The 21,934-nt window shown below is 44.9% G+C and overlaps 2 protein-coding genes and 1 pseudogene across 2 annotated transcripts; all 3 read right to left on the minus strand.

Moving 5' to 3' along the window:
* Positions 1 to 227: 227 nt before the first annotated feature.
* LOC147602937 (DNA sliding clamp PCNA) lies at positions 228 to 2,861 on the minus strand. Its single transcript, XM_086797345.1, has 4 exons — positions 2,414 to 2,861; positions 964 to 1,116; positions 771 to 868; positions 228 to 643 (listed from the first exon to the last, which is right to left on the minus strand). The coding sequence occupies exons 1-4, from the start codon at positions 2,730 to 2,732 to the stop codon at positions 422 to 424; spliced, it is 792 nt and encodes a 263-aa protein (XP_086653471.1). The 5' UTR covers positions 2,733 to 2,861; the 3' UTR covers positions 228 to 421.
* Positions 2,862 to 11,719: 8,858 nt separating this feature from the next.
* Positions 11,720 to 12,836, minus strand: LOC147602938 (pentatricopeptide repeat-containing protein At2g34400-like). The gene is made up of 2 exons (XM_086797414.1): positions 12,511 to 12,836; positions 11,720 to 12,455 (listed from the first exon to the last, which is right to left on the minus strand). The coding sequence occupies exons 1-2, from the start codon at positions 12,834 to 12,836 to the stop codon at positions 11,720 to 11,722; spliced, it is 1,062 nt and encodes a 353-aa protein (XP_086653540.1).
* A 127-nt stretch (positions 12,837 to 12,963) lies between these two features.
* Positions 12,964 to 13,617, minus strand: LOC147602939 (pentatricopeptide repeat-containing protein At2g03880, mitochondrial pseudogene; annotated as a pseudogene).
* Positions 13,618 to 21,934: the final 8,317 nt, after the last annotated feature.

The following is a 21,934-nucleotide window of genomic DNA, read 5'->3' on the forward strand; positions in this document are numbered from 1 at the left end:
TTGCATGCTACTTTCTAATTTTGGCCTGTTATTTATTACTATAGTTTCTTTTTTTTATATTTCCAATATAAAATCTCACCAAGGTTCGAATTTAAGAAACTTAGGTACAAAGCTATGACTAAGCTCACATAGATAATTGTTAATAGCTAATCCATTTAAGAGCACTTAAGCAGAGACTTGCTGAAACAAACCATCTTCCTTTTACAGAAACGGCACTTGCAAGCAAATTTAAGAAGAAACCTGCTGAGACTCAAATTTCTTGAGACTTAACATCCTATTACAAACGCTTTTACGGGCTGACCAAAGCTCTATGCCGTCTGCGTCTAGATTCACAGGTAAAAATTTCGCCCTTTTGACACCATTCAAGCACGATTGTGTTACTGTCCAAGATACATGCAGCCTTTCAGATGGGCTGTGTGCATTAAGAGTTAACCTCTTCATCTTCCTCAATCTTGGGTGCCAGGTAAAATCTAATGTAGCCCATTTCTGCGATCTTGTACTCCACCACAACAGGCAACTCACTAGACATGCTCACGGTCACCGTGTTGGAGAGAGGGGTGGCCTTTGTAAATGAGTTCATGTAGCGAAGCGCAAACGTCAAGGAGACAGGCTGCTGGATCTGAATGACAGTGGCATCCTCAGGCTGCAAAGAGAAGATAGAAATGCCATTCATGCAATAAATAATAATGTTCAGTGTAGACATAAAGCTCGACCGCTTGGCCAATGGACACAGCCTTTGATCTTTTATACTAATGAAGGGCAGCTCATACCTTGTCCACTGAGGTGTTTTGTCGGCACACAATGTTGGCACTCCCTATGTCACCCTTTGTAGAGAACTTGACTCCCTCTTTCGTTGCTGAGATCACAACTGCCAAAACAAGAGCCACATGCCTAAGCACACATAGGGACTGTAGCACATAGGCATGGGTGAAAAAGGCCAAAATGAGCATCAAAGCATCCCACCAGTGTCCCCAATTGAGCTAAGATCCCGGCAAATTCTTGCAAATTCCTGAGATGGCATCCTTATGATGGCCTCATACTCTGTTTCTGGAATGCCCAGATGTTCACTATCTATGTCCATCAACTTCATCTCAAAATCTGAGATCTTATCCTGGTCTGCACAACATCAAGAAAACTCACTGGATCATACTTTTGCAGTGGGCCATTAACATTCAGCATGATTTTCTTCATCCAGAAAGCAAGACTTGCTTCACACAAAACACACTTTGAGACCTCACAAGAGTGGACCCATTGGAGACTACTTCTGCATAAGAAACCTCCCAAAACAATCTCCCACAAAGGACTTCACATGCTCCCACAGACCAAAGATAGGCATCTTAGAGTAGATTACAAAATATGGTTTTCAGTCCTGAGGATCATAAGCATGCATTAAGGAGAGTAATTTGCAAGGGCCCATATATTGCAAAGTGAAGAGTTCAACCTCAATCTCGTGAAGGTCCACTGTCAGCTTTATGATTCGCTTCAACACAAGACATGTAGAAGCCTAAATATTCAGATGAAGCCCATGATATTACGCATGAAACCCCAATAAAATGTTCAGTACTCAGTTTCCAGCACATCAGAGAAGAGGTTCACTAGGCTTACACCATTCTTTAGATAACCGTGGTTTGAACTATGAGAGAAATACAAGCTTTAGGGGACCAAGACAAACTCTAGATAAAGCAAACATTTAGCCTTCCAAGCCATGGATTATTTCCTACTTTAAAACCTTAACTGTAGTCAGTTACAAACTGTCCCTAGGTATGCACAGACTAACAAAACCCTGGACAATGAAGCTACCCATGTTTCTTAGCTATGAAAGGTGCCCTAGATGTAGAGAAATCAAAAGCCCAGACTATTGAAAACAGACCTTAGACTTGGACAGCACAGCATAACCCTAATTCTTTGAAAGCAGGAACCCTAACCATGATCTGTAGCAATAATATGATGGAGCGCATGCCAAAATCATCTGGAAAAAGAAACCCTAACCCTGTCCTGTAATTCAAACCCTACTCTGTTGCATTCTGAAAGCATAACTCTACTCTGTTGCATTCTGAAAGTATAACCCTACCCTGTAATTCAAACCCTACTCTGTTGCTTGAAAGCATAACCCTATCCTGTTATTCAAGCCCTACTCTGTTGCATTCTCAAACCCTAGTCCTATCCTGTAATTCAAACCTTACTCTGTTGCATTTTGAAACCCGTACCAAAACAGAAACCATGTCCTAAATCAATTAAGAACAGAATCCCTAGCCCCACTGTGTTGAAAACATAGACTGTAACCCGAGTCACTTAAACAGAAACCCTGACCCTAACGTGTTGGTAACAGAAATTGTACACCAAATTTGCTGAAACAAAAACCCTAGCCCTGACCCAAACCCCGATCTGTTGAAGAGAAGAACAGGAGACATACTTGGGCTTTCGAACATGAAAGTGACTGTATCACCGCCATCATCGGCCTTGATGGTAATGATATCATCGTTTCCGGCACATTTGAGCATCTTGGCCATGTTGTTGAGGTTCATGCCCATGGACAGGTTGCGGTCACAGCGGTAGTGCTCGAAGCCCTCAGATCTGAGGAGGAGGGCCACTAGGGCTACGTGGCTAGAGTCCATGGCCTGCAGGGAGAAGCCAGTGGCAGAGCAGTCGAAGTTGGCATCGGTCACGAGGTCCTTGATGGCCTCCAAAACTTTCTTCAGGAGGCTGCCTTGAAGCAATCTCAGTTCCAACATGGTGGCTGAGCCTGGTGGGCTGAATAGGAAGAGATGGAGAGAGAGCTGGAAGGTGAAAGATACAGGTGCCCAAATCAACTGCGCAGCCCCCTCTCTCTCTCTCTCTCTCTCTGTGCTCTGGGTCTATTTGAACCCAAAGACAAATGCGCGGGAAAAAGCGGCTCTTTTGGGAGGGACTGGCCTTTGAGAATATGTTTTGGTCCTGGCCCAAAATGGTCAGTTGTGAAAGGGACCATTACGTCCTAGGCTTGTTTTTTGACTTTAGCTTAAGCTTTGCCAAATTTTCCAATGAAATACATTGAAAACGTACAATAATCAATGCAAACCCTATGTGCAAGACAGTCTTTGTAGAAGTGGCTTTCTGGTTCAAGATAGACAAATTTATGGTTGATTCTAGAATTTGATCTTAAACTAGGGGCGAGTAAGTGTAAGGGGGCGTTAGAGAGCGCCCACTTGCCTGCAAGCAGAGACCCACACAAACCTGGCAAGTTTGTACCCTCAATGCATGCACATGCCGTACCATGCACCCCCAGTGCCCACATGATTGTTGTCATTGACTAATCACAAGCTGGGTCCCTTGGGAGGCCCCTCTCCCAAGCTAGAGTTCCACACACAGAGTCCCATAGAAATGAGCCACAATCCCAATTACATAGCCCAATAACTAGTTCACACTACTATGAGAATTGTGTTCACTCTGATCACGACTCTTGCTATGTCCAAGCACAAAAGACTAGGAGATAAAATCTGGATACTGGTTATGCTAAGATTGAGGCCTCCCCTTATGCTACCTTTTTGATCAAGGTCTAGAAAGACAACATTGGACTCTCATATTGGCTATGCTCAGATTGAGGCATCCCCTTATACTGCCTTTCTAATCAAGGTCTAGAAAGACAACATTGGACTCACATAATGGAACTGCGTACCCCATTTGGTGGTCTTATTTGTTCAATCCCCCTCTAGTTGAGATTGACAAATCTGTTGCTCTAGAAGGCTTAATAATTATGGCATTTCTCATTTTAAAGACTTGTGAGATGTCAAAGTGGCTGGCTGGAGGGAGCTTGAACAAATTAAAGATTGTTACAGAGTTACTAATAGGAAATGTGGGTGATAAGATTGGCAGTGTGCATTGGGTTAAGGATTGGGGGACACCCATGGGCAAATGTACTACTAGTAGAATTTACAAGGAGACTGTCTTCTCTATTTACCTAATAGAGTAAATAGATTTGGAGGTTGAACTGGGTCAGGCAGTCTGGCAGGTGTGGAGGGAGAGATCAGAGGATCATGATGGGTACTGATTGGTGAGAAACTATGCAATATTAGTGGAAGGTGCCCCAGATGGAAACTATGCAATAGGAGATGGATTGGTGGAAGGTGCCCCACATGGTTGCTTTGAAAATGTCAGCTCTTAGAGGGGTTTGGTCCAAGGTGAACAGATTTGTCTCCCGGGTGCTGCAGGCTAGAATTTCTTGGACTCGCTCAGTTTTAGGCTAGAAAGTTGGCCTTGCTCTAAAGTCTCAAACAATTTTGGCTTAATGAGATTTAAAAGTGTTATGGGAAATTTGGTGTTCAAGGAATGAGCTAATGTATGGGGTGTTATGCTTGACCACACCTCCAAGAGGGAACTCTACACATTCTTCACCTAATGGATGAGCAATGAAACACAACCGTCATGGGGTACTTACCAATGCTTCGAGCTCGTGTCTCTTGAAGCCTCCAAGCTCGCATGTATGCTCCAAACTCCAAGCTCCACCTCCACACTGTCACCGTGGAGTTGCTCACACCATCACATAGGCCAATCACACTCTCTCTCACTCTCTCATACACGCATAAACACACAAGCATGAAAGAGGCACAATGCTAGAATGCTCTCACTCCTCACTCTCTCACAAGTACAAGGGAAGAGCTCTCAATAGCACAAAGGGGATTGTGTCCTTTCATTATGAGAAAATACCTTATATATAATTGGCTCTTATTCACACTTGGGCGCCCAAGACTTACTAACTAGGCCTTGGGTGGCCAATGTCTCATAATGTACAACCTTTATAGTGCCTTTACATGACACTTATTAATGTCCTCAATTGAGGATCATGGTGTTAATCCAAATGGGATTAACATTCCCCCTTTCTTGAAGTAGGTTCTGTCCTCAGAACCTGGTACCGAGGTCTAAAGACCTGGACATCGAATTCGTGGCGCTCGATAGAAGTTGTAGCGAGACTGAAGTTTTCTGAGTGTGCGACGGAATGCCGAATGGGATTTCCAAAACCCGGTGTTGATCATGTCTTCAAATGTTCTATGCATATAACCTGGAAGACATCTTAGACGATGGTAATATAGCATTATACCTCTGTTTGATGGCCCTTGGTTCATGTCGAACTGTAGATGCTGAGCCTCATAACCATCATAAGGTTCTCTAGGTTGGTCTATCAGAACCACTAATAATTTCATGAACTTGACACTGGATTGCAGGATCTGGTATTTTTCGCCAAGCTCTGATCCAATTGAGCAGTTGTTGTCTTTGTGCTTGAATATTGGCAAATCTTGTTGGGTTGAATATTGGAAAATTGTAGCAGATATGAGAATCCCTTTCTTTTGCAGCTTGAAACTCCAGCGGTGTCCACCTCCTCTTGATAGGCATGTAGAGTGGATCCACTCGTAATGTTGGCCGCACACTCATGTAAATGCTACTGTATATTCAGTTACTGTTAAAAATTCCTTTCTCCATGAAGGTTGCACTCCAAATTCCTGCAGCTGTGGTGCCTCTTCAGTCGTGTGGATGGTGGTGTATCCAACTCTGGATGTTTCCTGCTCCATCTCCTGTAACAATAGCTGATCATGAAAGTGACCAGGCGAATTTCCAACAAGTCTGAGAGGTGGGGGTTTGCCATCCTTGTGTGTTTTGCGACATTGGCCCATAATTTTCCCTCTCCAGCCACCAACGGCAGTAATTCCTCTAATTCTGGACGAGTGGCCCAGAGGGGGTACGGCACATAATGTTGCCGTGTAGGGGTGACTGCAAAATATGCCTATGGAAGAATCTTTCTGGTAGGATCGAACGGGGTAATCTGCATCAGCGCCTTGAATATAAGCTCTAGCTTTAACATTGGATTGCCTTGTTGTATGCACTCTTCATATTCTCCAGCTGCATGGAATCCAAAACATTATTGTCACTGTAAGGTGTAACATTATCAACTGGAGGCAGATTACGTACCTCCTGAGGTTGCCTTGGTGGAGATGGAACATGTGCCAATATCTCCTCGGGGGCAAGAGTGTTAGTGGGAAATTCTAATTCTGGTGGGGAGAAGGAAGAGTAGATGCATCTAGCTTGTGAAGAAGTAGTAAGAGGTGTGCTTGGATAGGGATCAAGAAGCCTACCGGTGATATTAGTATACACAGGGTAGGTGTTGGGTTAATTCTTTTAAACCTATATCTTCAGCTAAGTTAATGTCATATTGAAGTAATGAGAGTGTTAGTGTAGACAAAAACAAGGTAAGAGTTTGAGAAGGGACCCGAGGAGTTACTGGCAATTGTCCCAATTTCGAGGCGCGCTCAAGGAGGGTACATAAGTCATCTGTAGGCTCCGGCCTTTGACTCCTTTCCTGTGTGGCCAGTTGGCGGGCCAATTCTTGCATGTGGATATCAGCTCTTGCATGCAGATATCAGCGTTGTTGAGTTTTGTAGAAATGGTTGTTTCTCTGATCATCCGTTCAGCATCCAGCGTTTCGAATCTTCTTGTTGCCACTTCTTGTGCTCTTCTGGTAGTAGCTTCTCTTTAATTGGCTTCAGTAATTTGAAATACCTATTGTGTTGCCAATCTTTGTGCATCCTGTAAATAATTGGTTTTCTAGTTGTGATATTGTTTCTTAGCTTCTTTGCGCTGCTGTTTGGTTAGTGATGATTATTTCAGTGAGAACCTTGAGTTTTTCCGCATGTGCTTTGTTAACCTGCTCTCATTCCTATTGCAGTCCTTGTACTCTTTCTTGTTCTTCTTTGAGGTTGTGAGGGGCTCTATTTGTTGTCGAAGCATATCCTCGGTACGCTTTGCGCTCTCCTGGTACTCCTGCATTTCCTTGGCATGCCTATTTGTTAGGCTCTGTGTGTGAGCTATCTCCTTTTGTATCTGCTCCTTTGCTTGCTCTAGCCTTGCATTCAAGTCAGTATTCTCATTTATTTTTTGTATAATGGTTTGACTCAAAACCAAGTTATTGCTCTCCAATGCGCTGTATCTTGTTTCCTGTTCTTCTGCAGCATGTAAACTCTTTATGATTACTTCTTTATGAGTTTCCTCTGTTGCCGCCAAGGTATCTTTCACATTTTGTGTTTGCGCATTGGCCTCTTCTAGATGCTTCCATAGGCTGGTGTTCCTGTCGTGCAGCATGTGTGTTGTCAACAAATGGCAACGCCATAACCTTTGTTCCTGTTCCTAGTTTGTACTAGTGGCTACACTTATTTTTGTAAGGGGATCATGGAGGAGTGTGTTGAGGCCTTCCAAGGTATCTTGGAGGAATTGTTGAGAATCCACCTCCTTGAAAGAAACAAGATGCGGCAATGGCTCGTCTTGATCCAATCTTCTTTGTTTGGCATGGCTCTCGGGGGGGTGTGGCCTCTTACTAGATTCTGCTGGCTTCTCTAATTCTTGTTATGTAACTGATGCCTCCTCATATGCTGGTCCTTCCAAGGTATGATCTTTCTGTGTTTGTTCTCCAGCTTCCTCTGTGTGTATCTCCGCTAGTTGTGAATCCTTGAGTGGGGAGAGGTCTTTGAATATTAGTTATGCAGGGCTCGTTTTGGAGGGGAGAGCTGTTGGTGTTATTCTTGCATAGTAGGGCTTTGTAGTTTTTCTTGGAGAGTCTCTTGGTATGTCTTGATCTTTGATGCCACGACTACTTCCAATTGCTGAGATTATGTGGTGGCATCCACTAGTAGCCCTCTTATCCTTTTATCAGTCTTCTTCTTTAGATCTTTCTTGATTGACTTTATGAGTTGTTCTGTCTCCATTAGCACTGCTTGTCCTTCATCCACCCTTCCAGTAGATTCGGTAGGTTGACTAGGGGATTAGGGCTAGCGATAGGTTTTCCTCTAGTTCATCTTTCACCCCACTGGCCACTGTGCCACATGGTTAAGTATTTGTGTTAATAGGTATGGGTTGCTAACCTTGGACTGATGTGCCTTGAGATAATTTTCCATTTCTTTGTGCATAAAAAAGACCCAATCGTCCTCCTTTTCTTCATGAGCTTTGGCAATCCTGTCTCAAGGCTGACCCTGTTATACCTGTCAACTGGTTTGATTTGCATCATTGTTAACCCATGACGGACATTGAGACGTATTATGTTTTACGTCATTAATTTAAATATTCTGAGTCATGGGCCGGGCTTGTCGGCACCATATGTTAAGGATAAAGGGATTGGGTGATCGCCGATGAGAGGCGCACCTTGAATATCAGCAGGGTTAGGGTTAGGATTGGTCGGCCATGTATGGGCGCCCATGTGTGAACGGCCAAGTCACCTATAAGAGTCAAATGTAACCCTAAAATCCTCATTCTCATGTGTTGTGAATACAAGAGTGCTCTTGCCTTATCTCCTTGGTTTCCTTCTCCTGCGCGTGTGTGTGTGAGAGAGAGAGAGAGAGAGTGAGAGAGCGATCGAGCACTGTGTAGCGGCACGGCGGCGGCGGCGAGGCGGTAGAGCGACGACGGCGGCTCCTCCTTCACGGCTACGACGCGGGAATCCTTCAAGGCGGCAGCTAAGCGGTGAGTGACACACCTTTTTGCATTCTGTTTGAGCTTGCCTTCCTGGTTGTATGCTTGCAGCCATTCGTGGCTCGCATACGGTGTTCGGCAAGTCCCCAGCTACGACCTGTGCGGCAAAAGCGCACATTTTTAGCGTTGCTGCCGAGGAGTTTCCCTGCACCAAGCTCTAGTTTGCAGCTCGGCTGCTGCGTGAAGTTTAATCTACACTATAGGAAAGCGACTGTGTGTTTGTTGTTGAGGTGTTTCTGTGTTTTGCAATCTGTTTCTGCAATTTGTCTTCTGCATTTCTGTTTCTTTTGTTATTTTTCTGCTCCGCGCGTGGGCGTGCATTCTGTTATCTAGTTTTCTGCATGTGGGGGGGATTTCTAAATCCCCAGATCTGTGCTGTGTGCGAACTGTGCCGCGGCCTAAAGAAACCCTAGAAAACTTATCTTAAAAAAAACAGAAAATAAAAACTAAAAATTTTTTACAAAAAACAAAAAACAAAAAATTAAATTTTATTTTTAAAGAAAGAACCAAACGTGTGGAGAGGAAAGATTTTTTAATTGGAAAAAAAAAATTGAAAAGAAAAAACCCCCAATTGACCCACGGCCCCAGCCTCGGTCTCGATCATTTGATATATATATATATATATAGGAGAGTGAGCCTCCATAGCTTTCTTTCAAGTGAGAGCTTATGGGAAGTTGTGCCCTATATGTAGCCCACTCCCCAAGGAGTAAAGTGAGCATATGGGATAAAGCCCTCACCCTTTCCTCCACAAGCAAATAGGCTTTTGCCCCTTCCCCCATAGGGAAACGAACTGTTTTGAGGACCACAGGAGCTCTGGATAGGCAAACACCGTGCTGTAAAGCACGCTAGGACCCTTTGAACGATACGCTCGTTTTCGAGCTATCACACGCTGTCGTGACGTGTGCGGTCTAGCTGGGAACACACTGGGTGTCTGGCTATGAGAGTTACATCCAAAATCCCAGCAAGGAAACCAAAACATGTAACTCTTCAAGAGGCACCACCAGCAGAAGCTTAATTGCTTTTGTCCTCCTTCCTAGTAGGTTAAGAGTGCGAGTAATGGCAGCTTTCACTCCATCCAAATGAGTTTCACCATCACTTGTACGAATACTATTTGCTTAGCCCAAAAAGTGTATCTGTATAAGCATCTGCACACCATTGAAGAACTACATCGACTATTATTTTGTCTATCTCTTTTTTAAACGAAATGGGATCATTCAATGGTTTATTAGCCAAGGTGGGCAAGCCCTATTGAAAGCTACGATCAAAAAGGCCTCATAGCAAATACACCTTATGGCTTGGATTAAGCCTCAAACAATACACTGATTAAGGTCGTTTACAGATCAATCCTTCATTTTTTTTATGGGAAGCACGAGCAGGCACGAATAGGTATTAGTGTTGTGGGCTCAAGGCATAAGCTTGATTAGTGTAGAGGAATCAGTTGTTGGGTGATGAAGATGGGTATAACAGCTTTGTGTGAAAGCAGCCGACTGGAAGTTGCCTTGAGTTGATACAGTGCCCTACCTCAATCATGAAAGCCTCCGCCACCTTTCAGCTTGCTGCCGGCTCTCCTCTTCAGAGCCCCCACAAGGCGATTCTTCTGTGCATACCTGCAGCAGCTGCGCTGCTCTTCAGAGTCGCCTTCCCTTAGCCCTCCTTTTTCTCTGTCTTGCAGCCGCCCAGAGAGCCTCTCAGCACCCGTGACCTTCTTCGCCTTGCCCAGCCAAAATACCCCCAATTCCCTCTCAGGCGGCATACACCCCCCTTCACTGCTGAACCCCGGCTTCCCAAAAAACCAGGTAGCTCCCTTGTCCTCCACGCCTTCTGCGCTAGCTCGCCAGCCTTCTAGCCAGTTCTCTTCACGTGCTGGCGGCTACGTTGGCCCCTCACAAAGCTTCAATGTGGCCCTTTATATTATTGGCCACTTGTATCATATATTTCATTTATTTTTCTTGCCTCAATAATGGCCACTCACATCAATGCTCCTCACACATGGTAACCAAATCCCACTTTATCTCCGGGTACAAAAATGGTACCACAAAACCACCGCTGGCCGCATCCACATGAATTGGAGTGTCCCATCCTGTACACCTTCATACAGCTTCCAATGCCACTGTATCTGAGTGAATACCTTCCATATCTGTCCTTGCTGCTCAAGGCCCAGATTCCACATAAGTTGTTCCATGAACATGCTTTCACTGCATAGACGTGCCACAGCACGACATCGACCCCCTCTAAACCTGCACATCCTCCGGTATGTGCCACCAAGTTGCTATATAGGCTAATCTTCATTCAAATTTATACTGATTTGCCTTCATCTTTATATTGATCATCCTGCTCATAAGAAGCCTATTTTCAAGGGTTGTTAAAACTCCATCTCCATTCTCTTTGCCAGCTAATGCAACTTGCACAAGTGTTGGTTTGGCATCCCCCTAGTTGAAATCCTCACAGCTTTTACTTTCATAAGATACAGTTTGATTGTTCTCAGAGCAGTCCACAACTGTGTTTCTAGATTCCCCATGCGTGTTGAGAATATCTGCAAAAGATAGCATTGCATCGTAGTATTGCCCATCTTGCATGGTTAAGCCAACATCATCCTCGTTCAAACCTTCTAGTGATAATGGGGTTGAACCCCCATTGATATTAACCTTCCCTGTTGTCTCAGAGGCTGGTGCCTTACGCTCAGGGTAGTCCATAAGACCACATCTCGCTCTGACAGTTTAACAAACGACACCCATACATCCTCCACACTTGCACACTTGCCGTACATGGTAACAATAGCTGTCACCACTGCAAGCATATAGTCAAACCCAACAGCAACAATATGGGCATGCAGCTCCTGGCCTTCCTCAAGTGATCCTTTGCTTGCACATGCCAAAAGAAAGTTTATATAGGTGGTCCTGTCTCTTTTAGGCATTTCATCAAGTATACTTTGAGCATGTTTTAGCCTGCCCCAGTTTTCGTACATGTTCACAAGGGCATTTCCCACAGCAGTATCTAAATAAAGTCCTCTGCCAAAAATACTAGCATGCAATCGCTCACCGTTACCTTGAACAGCCTGGCTGCCACATATCTCAAAAATGCTGACGAGTGTGATACTGTTCGGCAGTACTCCCTCTTGCTGCATTTACTCAAAGCTTTGGAGACTACGACTATCTTTGCCATGCTGGGCATAGGCTGCAATGATGACATTCCATGAAACAACATCACGATCGCGTAAACTGCAGAACATTCTTCATGAGCCCTCCAGATTGCCACATTTTCCGTACATATTGACAAGGGCATTCCCCACCATGGTATCTGAATCAAATTCACGCGCTGAGAGGAGAGCATGAAATCTCTTGCCTTCTGCTAGAGCCCCTTCATCAGCACATGCAGATAGAGTGCTACAGAAAGTGAACTTATCCAAGACTAAATCCTCCTGCCACATTCTGCGAAAAAGCTGAAGGGCGGCCTTACTCTCACCATTCTGCACATATGCTGCAACCATGGCATTCCAGCATACCCCATCCCTCTCGTGTATCTCATCAAACATCCTCCATGCTTTGTTCAATACACCACATTTTCCATACATGTTCATGAGGGCAGTCCCCACCACAGTGTCTTTTTTGTACTCACTAAACAAAACATGCACATGGATCTGCTTGCCTTCACTTAGGGCCTCCATGCTACTACATGCATCGAGAATGCTGATGAATGTAACATCACTCGGCAATGTTCCTTCCCATAGCATTCTACAGTAAAGCTCCAAAGCATCTACAATGAGCCCATGCTCAATATAGAGAGCAATCATTGTATTCCAGAAGATGGCATCTTGTTTTTGCATTTGAACAAACACTCTCCGTGCATCTTCCACGCTGCCACATTTTCCATACATGCCGACCAGTGCTGTGCCAACATAATTATCATCCATGCACCCACTGCTTACAACTTGGACATGCACTTGCTGGCCTTCAGATAAAGCCGCTTGGCTGGCATATGCAGATAAAAGACTAGAAAAAAAAAATGTACTTGTTTGGCATCAACCCTTCTGCTTGCATTCGTCGGAAAAGGAGAAAAGCATCTTTGCACTGCCCCTGCCGGGTGTGTGCTCTTATCATGAAATTCCAAGAGTATAGATCCTTTTCACCCATTTGAGCAAAAAGCCCATCTGCCATCTCCACAGAGTCGCATTTTCCATACATCTGCAAGAGGAGGTTGTTAAGAGGTAGAACTTGATCAAGCCCATTTCTGACAATGTGATCATGGATGTACTTGCCATCACATAAGGCCTTTAAGCTGTCACACCTCTTCAAAAGAGAAGCATAGGTGGCAGCATCCCATGGAGACCCTCGTTGTTGTGACCGACACATAAGGTTTTGATGGGTATGTAAGGCGATATGCAAAAACCTCCTCCCTTGATGTGTGTCACATGATTTCACATATGTGTGAAGAAAGAGAAGGACAAGTGCCAAGGAGGCAAGGGTGGCAAATGTACCATTAGTCGTGCTGTCTTCTTTTATACTGCCCCACTATGTACTTCCCTTCAGGCTTAAACAGCTTTGCTGCACAATTGCCTCTGCACACTGCGCTATAAATATTTGATAGTGTCACATATGGTGAGGCCTTCTCCGGAGCCAGCTCATACACATTCTCTGCAGCGCGTTCACCTCTTGGTACATCAAACTGGTCCTTGCATGCCCCAAGCAGAGTTGTCCAAGTTATTGAAGTGGGAGTATAAGGCATTTCATTAATAAGAGTCTCTGCTTCTTCAATCAGTCCTACTCTCCCTAGGAGATCAATCATGCAATTGTAATGATCCACCACCGGTGTGATGCCGTAAGTTGTCTTCATGGATCTGAACCGCTGGCGACCCTCATCCACCAAACCAGAATGGCTACATGCATTAAGTATACTAACGAAGGTGATTTCATTAGGTACCACTCCTTCCTGCCTCATCTGGTCCAAAAGTCTCTGGGCATCCTTGGCATGCCCGTGCTGAGCATGTGCTGCAACAATGACTGTCCATGCAACTGCATCCCGCTGGGGTATATTCTTGAATACTCTGCGAGCATCCTCCAACATACCACACTTGCCATACATGTTCAAAAGAGCTGTTCCCACAACAAGGTCTGACTCAAATGCATTGACCATAACGTGGTTATGCATGCGCCTGCCTTCCCCTTCCACCGATGCCCTGTACTGCTTCAAATCACCATGAGCTTCTTTTCAAAGACTCTAACTGGTTGCAGCCATTAACTGGCACATAGTTTATTCACGTATTACAAATGAGCATTCCATGTGTACATATAATGCCATCATATATGGCTTTCCTGAACAACGAGTAGAGCTTTAATCTCCATGTTCATACACTCAATTCTCCAGCCTTCTGCATTGGCATTCCTTTTATCCTTCTGATGTTTTGGGCTTTCTCTATGTCAAACAATTCATTCAGATTATCATTGCATCCATTTAGCCCTATTTTTCAAAGAGTTTCTTTCAGATATTCCGACAATTAGAGTACAAAGAAGTGTCCACCTTTCCGGCATTCATAAGTTCTTAAGCATTCTAACTGTTTTGCAACTTGTAGGGAAGACCTCAAGTCAATACAAGCTCCTCACCTTCTATCAAAAAGGTGAGTGTCGTAAGCCCTTGAGACAAAGGGTTAGCTTCAAGTCACTACAAGCTCCTCTCTATCCTTGGTTATTGGAATAGATGAGTGTCATAGGCCCTTGAAGTGGCAGGAATGGATCAAGTCATTGCAAGCTCCTCTCCTTCCTCAGCTGTCGAGAAGGATGAGTGTCACAAGCCCTTGTTGCCCATTCTACAGTCCTAAGAGAGAACTACAAGTCTATACAAGCTCCTTGTTATCCCCTTCTCTTGAGGTGAACAAGTGTCATAAGCCCTTGTAATCCTTCTTCTTCCCTAATCCACCTGGGTCAAATGGTACCAACAAATCATACTGGCTCTGCTGCCTGTACCCTTAAGGAATACCCTCTAGATCATAGGCCATCAAGGTTTTCTGCCTCATACATATGCTGAAATCATCACATACATAGTTCACGGGGATTTCACCACACTCTCACCCCAGCAGTTTCACGTCGGGTTCACCAAAGCTGTCGTGACGTGTGCGGTCTAGCCAGGAACACACTGGGTGTCTGGCTGTGAGAGTTACATCCAAAATCCCAGCAAGGAAACCAAAACATGTAACTCTTCAAGAGGCACCACCAGCAGAAGCTTAATTGCTTTTGTCCTCCTTCCTAGTAGGTTAAGAGTGCGAGTAATGGCAGCTTTCACTCCATCCAAATGAGTTCCACCATCACTTGTACGAATACTATTTGCTTAGCCCAAAAAGTGTATCTGTATAAGCATCTGCACACCATTGAAGAACTACATCGACTATTATTTTGTCTATCTCTTTTTTAAACGAAATGGGATCATTCAATGGTTTATTAGCCAAGGTGGGCAAGCCCTATTGAAAGCTACGATAAAAAAGGCCTCATAGCAAATACACCTTATGGCTTGGATTAAGCCTCAAACAATACACTGATTAAGGTCGTTTACAGATCAATCCTTCATTTTTTTTTATGGGAAGCACGAGCAGGCACGAATAGGTATTAGTGTTGTGGGCTCAAGGCATAAGCTTGATTAGTGTAGAGGAATCAGTTGTTGGGTGATGAAGATGGGTATAACAGCTTTGTGTGAAAGCAGCCGACTGGAAGTTGCCTTGAGTTGATACAGTGCCCTACCTCAATCATGAAAGCCTCCGCCACCTTTCAGCTTGCTTTCGGCTCTCCTCTTCAGAGCCCCCACAAGGCGATTCTTCTGTGCATACCTGCAGCTGCGCTGCTCTTCAGAGTTGCCTTCCCTTAGGCCCTCCTTTTTCTCTGTCTTGCAGCCGCCCAGAGAGCCTCTCAGCACCCGTGACCTTCTTCGCCTTGCCCAGCCAAAATACCCCCAATTCCCTCTCAGGCAGCATACACCCCCCTTCACTGCTGAACCCCGGCTTCCCAAAAAAACCAGGTAGCTCCCTTGTCCTCCACGCCTTCTGCGCCAGCTCGCCAGCCTTCTAGCCAGTTCTCTTCACGTTCTGGCGGCTACGTTGGCCCCTCACAAAGCTTCCATGTGGCCCTTTATATTATTGGCCACTTGTATCATATATTTCATTTATTTTTCTTGCCTCAATAATGGCCACTCACATCAATGCTCCTCACACATGGTAACCAAATCCCACTTTATCTCCGGGTACAAAAATGGTACCACAAAACCACCGCTGGCCGCATCCACATGAATTGGAGTGTCCCATCCTGTACACCTTCATACAGCTTCCAATGCCACTGTATCTGAGTGAATACCTTCCATATCTGTCCTTGCTGCTCAAGGCCCAGATTCCACATAAGTTGTTCCATGAACATGCTTTCACTGCATAGACGTGCCACAGCACGACAACGCCCTAGTCCAAGTTTGTAAGGGGGTCAAAAACGAGTTAAAAACAATCTAAAAACAAGTAAAAATGGGGTGCGGAACACCTAAGAAACCACTTGTGTGAGTTTCAAGGATAGTACCAATGCACATAGGGTACCCACGTCACATGCATCTATGTTCTGGTCGGGTGCTAGAGCCTGAACCACTAGAAAGTGTTTCAGTTTACGCAGGCTCACACCATCCCTCCACGTTGGCATCTTGGCCTTCGGCTGGAACCCATCGGCTGGAACCCAAGGGAGTGCAACCCAAGATCCACGAATAGTGGATAGTGACTCGTCCTCTGACTCAGAAGCCATGGAAGGGCACCCTACCAAGAACCCTGAGGAGACAAGCCAAAACATGCCAGTTTGGGCCCTACAACTCGGATCTAGCATGTTTAGTCGTCTAATAGAGACCTTTAGTAGAGCTACACGCTCTGAGCATGCGACAAGCGAAGTAAATGAAGAAGGAGGGGTAGTAGATTCACCATTTATATCTTATGTAGACCCTACCCTCCCAAAGAGTGTCCATGTGGATATTCTACCCGCTTTGTTTGAGGGCCCTACTGAGCTACCAACTTCGTTTAATGAGGGCTCTCTACTGAGCTACCAACTTCCGATGCTCTTCCTAAAGTAGAGGTCCCTAGAAGCCAATCCATAAGAAGTGAATTTGCGTCCACTTCAAGAGAACCGTTTGGCACACCAAGTCTGGATGGGATATTTCTCAATGAAAATTGGGAATATGATCTACACACAGAGACTCTAACTGACCTATACACGGGTTACACATATCATGTAGGTTGGTTAGAAGTCCTATGATCTACATCTAGCGCCACTAATCTAGAGGAGCAACAACAAATGATATGTGAGGTTATTCATAGAATAACCAAATTGAGAGGCAAAATAAGGAAGTGAACTTAGTTTCCACTGGCCCTATGAGATTTTTGGATACGGGCAAGGCCAAACAACCAACCCTATCACAATTGAGTCCCATAGACCCTTCGTATGTTGTTTCGCTTGGAGTCTCAATGCACGTTGAGCCCACGAGCAGTAACTTTAGCTTTCCAACCTTGGCTCAAAGGAATCCACAATGCCTACCCTAATGATGAGCATGACAGAAAGCGCACCTGTTACCACTGTAGTTAGTACGACACCGCTACCTAGTGGAACAGTACCTACAACAGTGCGTGCCAGTGCCTATCGACCCTATGTACCTATCGCTACTCATGCTCATGTAGCTCCTACGCCTCTTAGTATGCCAATGGCGTATGCTCCACGACTGCCCTATCACAACCCTTATCCAAGAGGAGCTAGGCCTAGCCACATATCCTACGTCATTTGCCAACATACTCAGACCAACGCCAACTCCTATCAGCCAGGCTATCCCAGAAGTGCCTCCACCAACTATGCTTGCTCACCTAGGTGATCTCGCAGCGTTTGCTCAGACGATTGGACGATCTATTGCGGAAAACATGCGGGGTATGCCTGAGAGAGAACCTAGAAGCAAGGCAGTACAAGTAGCTAAGCTTACTCAAAACTTTAGTGGTGGTAACGAGGACGTTAGGAAGCACATTGAAGTCTTTGGTGATTCCTTGGAAGAGCACAATGAGCTGCATAAGTGTAAAGCCTTAGGCTTAACTTTGAGTGGGAAGGCCGGAGATTGGTATCGAACCTTAAGGGTTGAAGAGCGCACTCACTACCCCACTCTCAAGAGATTGTTCTTGAAAGAATACATACGTGAGGGTGTGCTTTGGGGAGTAGCATCTCAACTCCAAAAAACTGAACGCGAGGAAGGGGAGTCAGTGAGAGACTTTATAAGTCGATTGAAGCATCTAAATTCTTGCTGCACTCCCGAGCGCTTCAATAATAACCAACTGCTTGATAGATTCATCCGAGGATTGCGCCACGAGGACATTTACAATGGCCTAGTCATTAGAGGTCTTACAACGTGGGAAGCAATCTTTCACTGCCAATGCAATCCAGTTAGAAGACAACTTGATGATTGCAGGTAAAAAGGTGTCTTCGGAGACCCAATCCGTTAGTTCGCAAGTATCTGGGCACGAGCCAATGACGGTGAAACCTATTGCCAAGGAGCCCAAGATATCTGAAATGTCTGTGATGACCGACCTTACTAAGGCTCTCCAAGAACACTTTAGGGGTAATCGAGCTCCTCAGAATAGCCATATGTACCCAAGGAGAGAGCAACAATGGTGTTCGGTGTGCTTAGGACCACATAGCACGAGTGAATGTCCCACATTCAGAGTCAAATTCAATGGGAATTGCAATGCATGTGGTAAGTATGGCCATCAATCTAAAGATTGCCTAGTACTTAAGCGAATGTTGGCGAATCAGGCACCACTAGCTTGGTCAAACACACCTCAAGTACCCGCGCTAATGCCTGCACAACCTGTTGAGCAATCGTCACAGCACATAGTTCCAAGGAATCCGAATGTAGTCCAGTCTGTGTGCCGTTACCACCGCCAGTGCTAGTACCACAACCTTCACATCCAAGGATTACCCCAATAAACCAGATGGGTTGTGAGTCACATAGTGCGTGTGGGGATTATGAAGAGGAGATAGACCCCACTGCTCCATACGGGATTGATACGTTTAAAATGATTCCCCAGTACTACATGGAGGATCATTTCTAGCAAGTCAAGCATGTATATCAAGCGGCTGCTCTCGCCACAAGAGGACAAAACCTTAATACCTTGGCGAGGAGACCACCTCTTCAACGCTATGATTGTGGTGGACCGCATCGTGTAGCGGAGTGCCCTAATAGGCTACAGATCGCTACTCAAATGCAACCAAATCAAGGAAGCACATCGGGAATGCCGGTACTTACATGTAATCGTTGTGGCATAGATCATTTGATCGCTCAATGTCCACATAATCCTAATGCACCCAAGATTATGCCATTGAATTTGGTTGAGGTCACCAACCAAGCACGAGGAACCACACCCATTGTACCTGTGAATGTAGTTACACGCTCAATGCTTCAAAATCAAAACTACATTCTTGAAGAGAGGGATACTACAATCGCTCAGGCAAAGAAAAAGAAAACACAGTGAAAGAGATCGCTTAATGCCACGAGCTCCAAGCCCAGTTCAAAGACTAACATAGGGACAGGAGACGACCCCGTGTATATGAATGATCCTGAAGATGATTCTGATTCAATAGAAACCATGGGGACCAAAGCCACTACCTTAAGGGAGGAACCCACTTGGGAGCTCAATGAAGGAGAATCAAGCAAGTACATAAATAAGGGGAAACAGAAGGAAACTTCCTCGGCCCCACAACCAAGTCAGTTAATGCCCTCTCGACCACCCAAACTGACTGAGACTCCCCAAGACAAGCCACGTGGGCCAAAAACCCTCAAGAAAAAGATTGGAACTTACCCAAACCCAGTTGAGGAGATTGAACAAGTGCAACACTTAAGGGGTGTGGTGGAAGAAACACAAAGAGAACTGGAGCCAAACTCGAGAAAAATCAAAATTCCAGACACAGTGTTTCCTACGCAAGTTCAGCCTCACCGGAACCATAAACCGTTAGCTATACCTAGTATCATTCGGGAAGAAAGTGAGGATAGGAGATCAGGAAGTGGGCAAACATCCTTTTTGCTTGAAAGAATGTTTAGTGAGGGAATGCCTGACCCCATCTAAGAGGAAGTGATTCCATCTTCACCAGTCCCTAGTCAAGGGGTGATATCTCAAAAAGTACCGTTGAATGTGTCCAAGTTAATGGATTTCATGTCCTCAAAAATCAGAACCAAGATCATATCCAAATTATACGGAGATCCTGAGCTATTCTTAGCTCTTCGGGCATTTCTCAATGGAGAACTAAAGGCGGGGCTACCACAATTTGTAAATATGGATAGACCCGACACACTTCAAGATGAAGGGGAGCATTGGGATCTACAACCCAACTTAGATGAAGATTCGGTCGTTGAAATACCTGTTAACAAGTTGGGACAGTACTTTGAAGGTGACGAATCTAATGCAACCCTCCCCATTACTACCAAGGGATTAACTTTAAAGGGAATCCTTGATGGTGGTGCTGGCGTGAGCATTGTGACGAAAAACTGTTGGGAATCTATGGGAAGACCTCACCTCGAAGTCACAAACATAGTGGTTAAGATGGCAAACGGAACTATTGCTAAACCTATTGGAATGTTAAGGGACCTTAAGATCAAGGTCCTGGGATACAAGGTAAAACATACCTTCATTGTAATGGATTTCTCCAAGCATCCTATGTCATATCAAATGATCTTAGGACGTCCTTTCATGAGGGAAGCACAAATGGTGCATGACTGGTCGAAAAACCATGTCTACCTACAATTACAAGATTCTGTCATTCGAGTTGATCTCGAGAATGGTCGTGCACATCCTTTAGAAAGCAAGGTTATCATCGATAATCGATCGGATACCACTGTTCACTCCGCCCCATTAAGGTATTGCTATACATGCAAAAAAGAGACTGATGATGGGAAAGATTCTCCTTATATGGATGTCCTATCGAGTATGACTGAGTCGGATAACGTGGATTGGGTACACCTAGCGGCAACCATAGACACATGGGGAAATAGAGGCACAAGTTGGGTAACACCTGAGGGGCAAGATATGCCACCGTTAGTGCCAATAAACATGATAGGTGTTATGCACTTGACTCCTGATGGCAAGAAAGTGGCAAACTCAACTGACAGTAGCGAAGACTCTGACCAATGCAACTCTGAGTATGAATCTCAAAAAGAAACTGACTCTGAGCCTAATGGGGGGGATAAATCAAATATTCACCCAAATGTGGAAGCAATGTGCTCAAGGCCTAGGACAGTGACCTCCTGCAGTTCATCCGAAAGTGAAGATCGACCAAGTGAGTCCGAATCTGATGATAGAAACAAAAATCAACAACTTGGCAAGAAGAAAACGAGACATAAGCGCCAACGCTATCGAGCTAATGTACGAATTGCAATAAACAAGGAGCGATCCACTGCAGAATGGCTTAGTTATGTAGGAGCTATGGATGCTCATCGGAAGATAGCGGATAATTGGGGACAATACCTCCAAAGTGTCATGTGGTGTATTCCGCAACCTCATGTCGTCGCCCAATTAGAAATCAAAGAGAAGCCGAAACTAAGTCGTACTGCAAGAAGGCGGCAAAACCAAGAGTTGGCTCAGCAACAAAAGGAAGCAGAATTGAAAGAAAAAAACCTAGCACAACAAGAACCAGTAGACTTACACCCTGCACTCGAGCATTTCAAATCATTTACCACAGGGGAACGTAAAGTGGTCTACACAAAAGCCCAACGAACGCCTACCAATGGGAGTAGCGGTGTCTACGATGGCCCTGCGGTAGTTAAGGAGATAGACTTAGCAGATCCGGGTGAGGAGTCTAAACCAGTTTTTATTGCTCAAGACCTCACCGAGGCAGAGGAAGTTGCACTTACAAAGCTTCTTAAGGAATTCAAGGACATATTTGCTTGGACATATCATGATATGAAGGGTGTTCCACCCTCGGTGGTGCAACACACGATTCCAATGATTAGCACTGCTAAACCAGTCCAGCAACGTCCCTACCCAATGAATCCTAAGTACGCAAAGATTGTACAAGAGGAAATTGAAAAGCTTATAAAATGTGGATTCATATACCCTATTGAGCACTCAAAATGGGTTTCTCCGATAGTCATCGTACCAAAGAAGAATGGGAAACTCAGAGTGTGCGTTGATCTCAAAAAGGTTAATGCAGCCACCAGAAGGGATCATAACCCCTGCCATATTTTGAACATGTGCTTGAAAGAGTGGCAGGCAAGGAGGCATATAGCTTTTTAGATGGGTACTCGGGTTACAATCAGATCACAATTGCAGTCGAGGACCAAGCTAAAACAGCATTTATCACGGAGTTTGGAGTGTTTGCCTTTCGCGTCATGGCCTTTGGCTTGACCAATGCACCTGCAACATTCCAACGATTGATAAACACGGCCTTTAAGGAATATCTAAGGGACTTCTGTGAAG

This window comes from Cibotium barometz, chromosome 65 (assembly GCF_041138505.1).
Source record: "Cibotium barometz isolate CiBa-2024 chromosome 65, ASM4113850v1, whole genome shotgun sequence".
In the NCBI taxonomy this organism is placed as follows: Eukaryota; Viridiplantae; Streptophyta; class Polypodiopsida; order Cyatheales; family Cibotiaceae; genus Cibotium; species Cibotium barometz.

Bases quoted from the DNA above. Each gene is read 5' to 3' on its own strand.
- LOC147602937 (XM_086797345.1), bottom strand. From the start codon at position 2,732: ATGTTGGAACTGAGATTGCTTCAAGGCAGCCTCCTGAAGAAAGTTTTG. The intron at 869-963 runs GTGGGATGCTTT...TTGTTTTGGCAG, and splicing joins TAGCTCAATTGGGGACACTG to TTGTGATCTCAGCAACGAAA. The intron at 644-770 runs GTATGAGCTGCC...TTCTCTTTGCAG, and splicing joins AAAACACCTCAGTGGACAAG to CCTGAGGATGCCACTGTCAT.
- LOC147602938 (XM_086797414.1), bottom strand. From the start codon at position 12,836: ATGTGTCGGTCACAACAACGAGGGTCTCCATGGGATGCTGCCACCTAT. The intron at 12,456-12,510 runs GTTGATGCCAAA...TGCATATGCCAG, and splicing joins CGACGAATGCAAGCAGAAGG to CCAAGCGGCTTTATCTGAAG.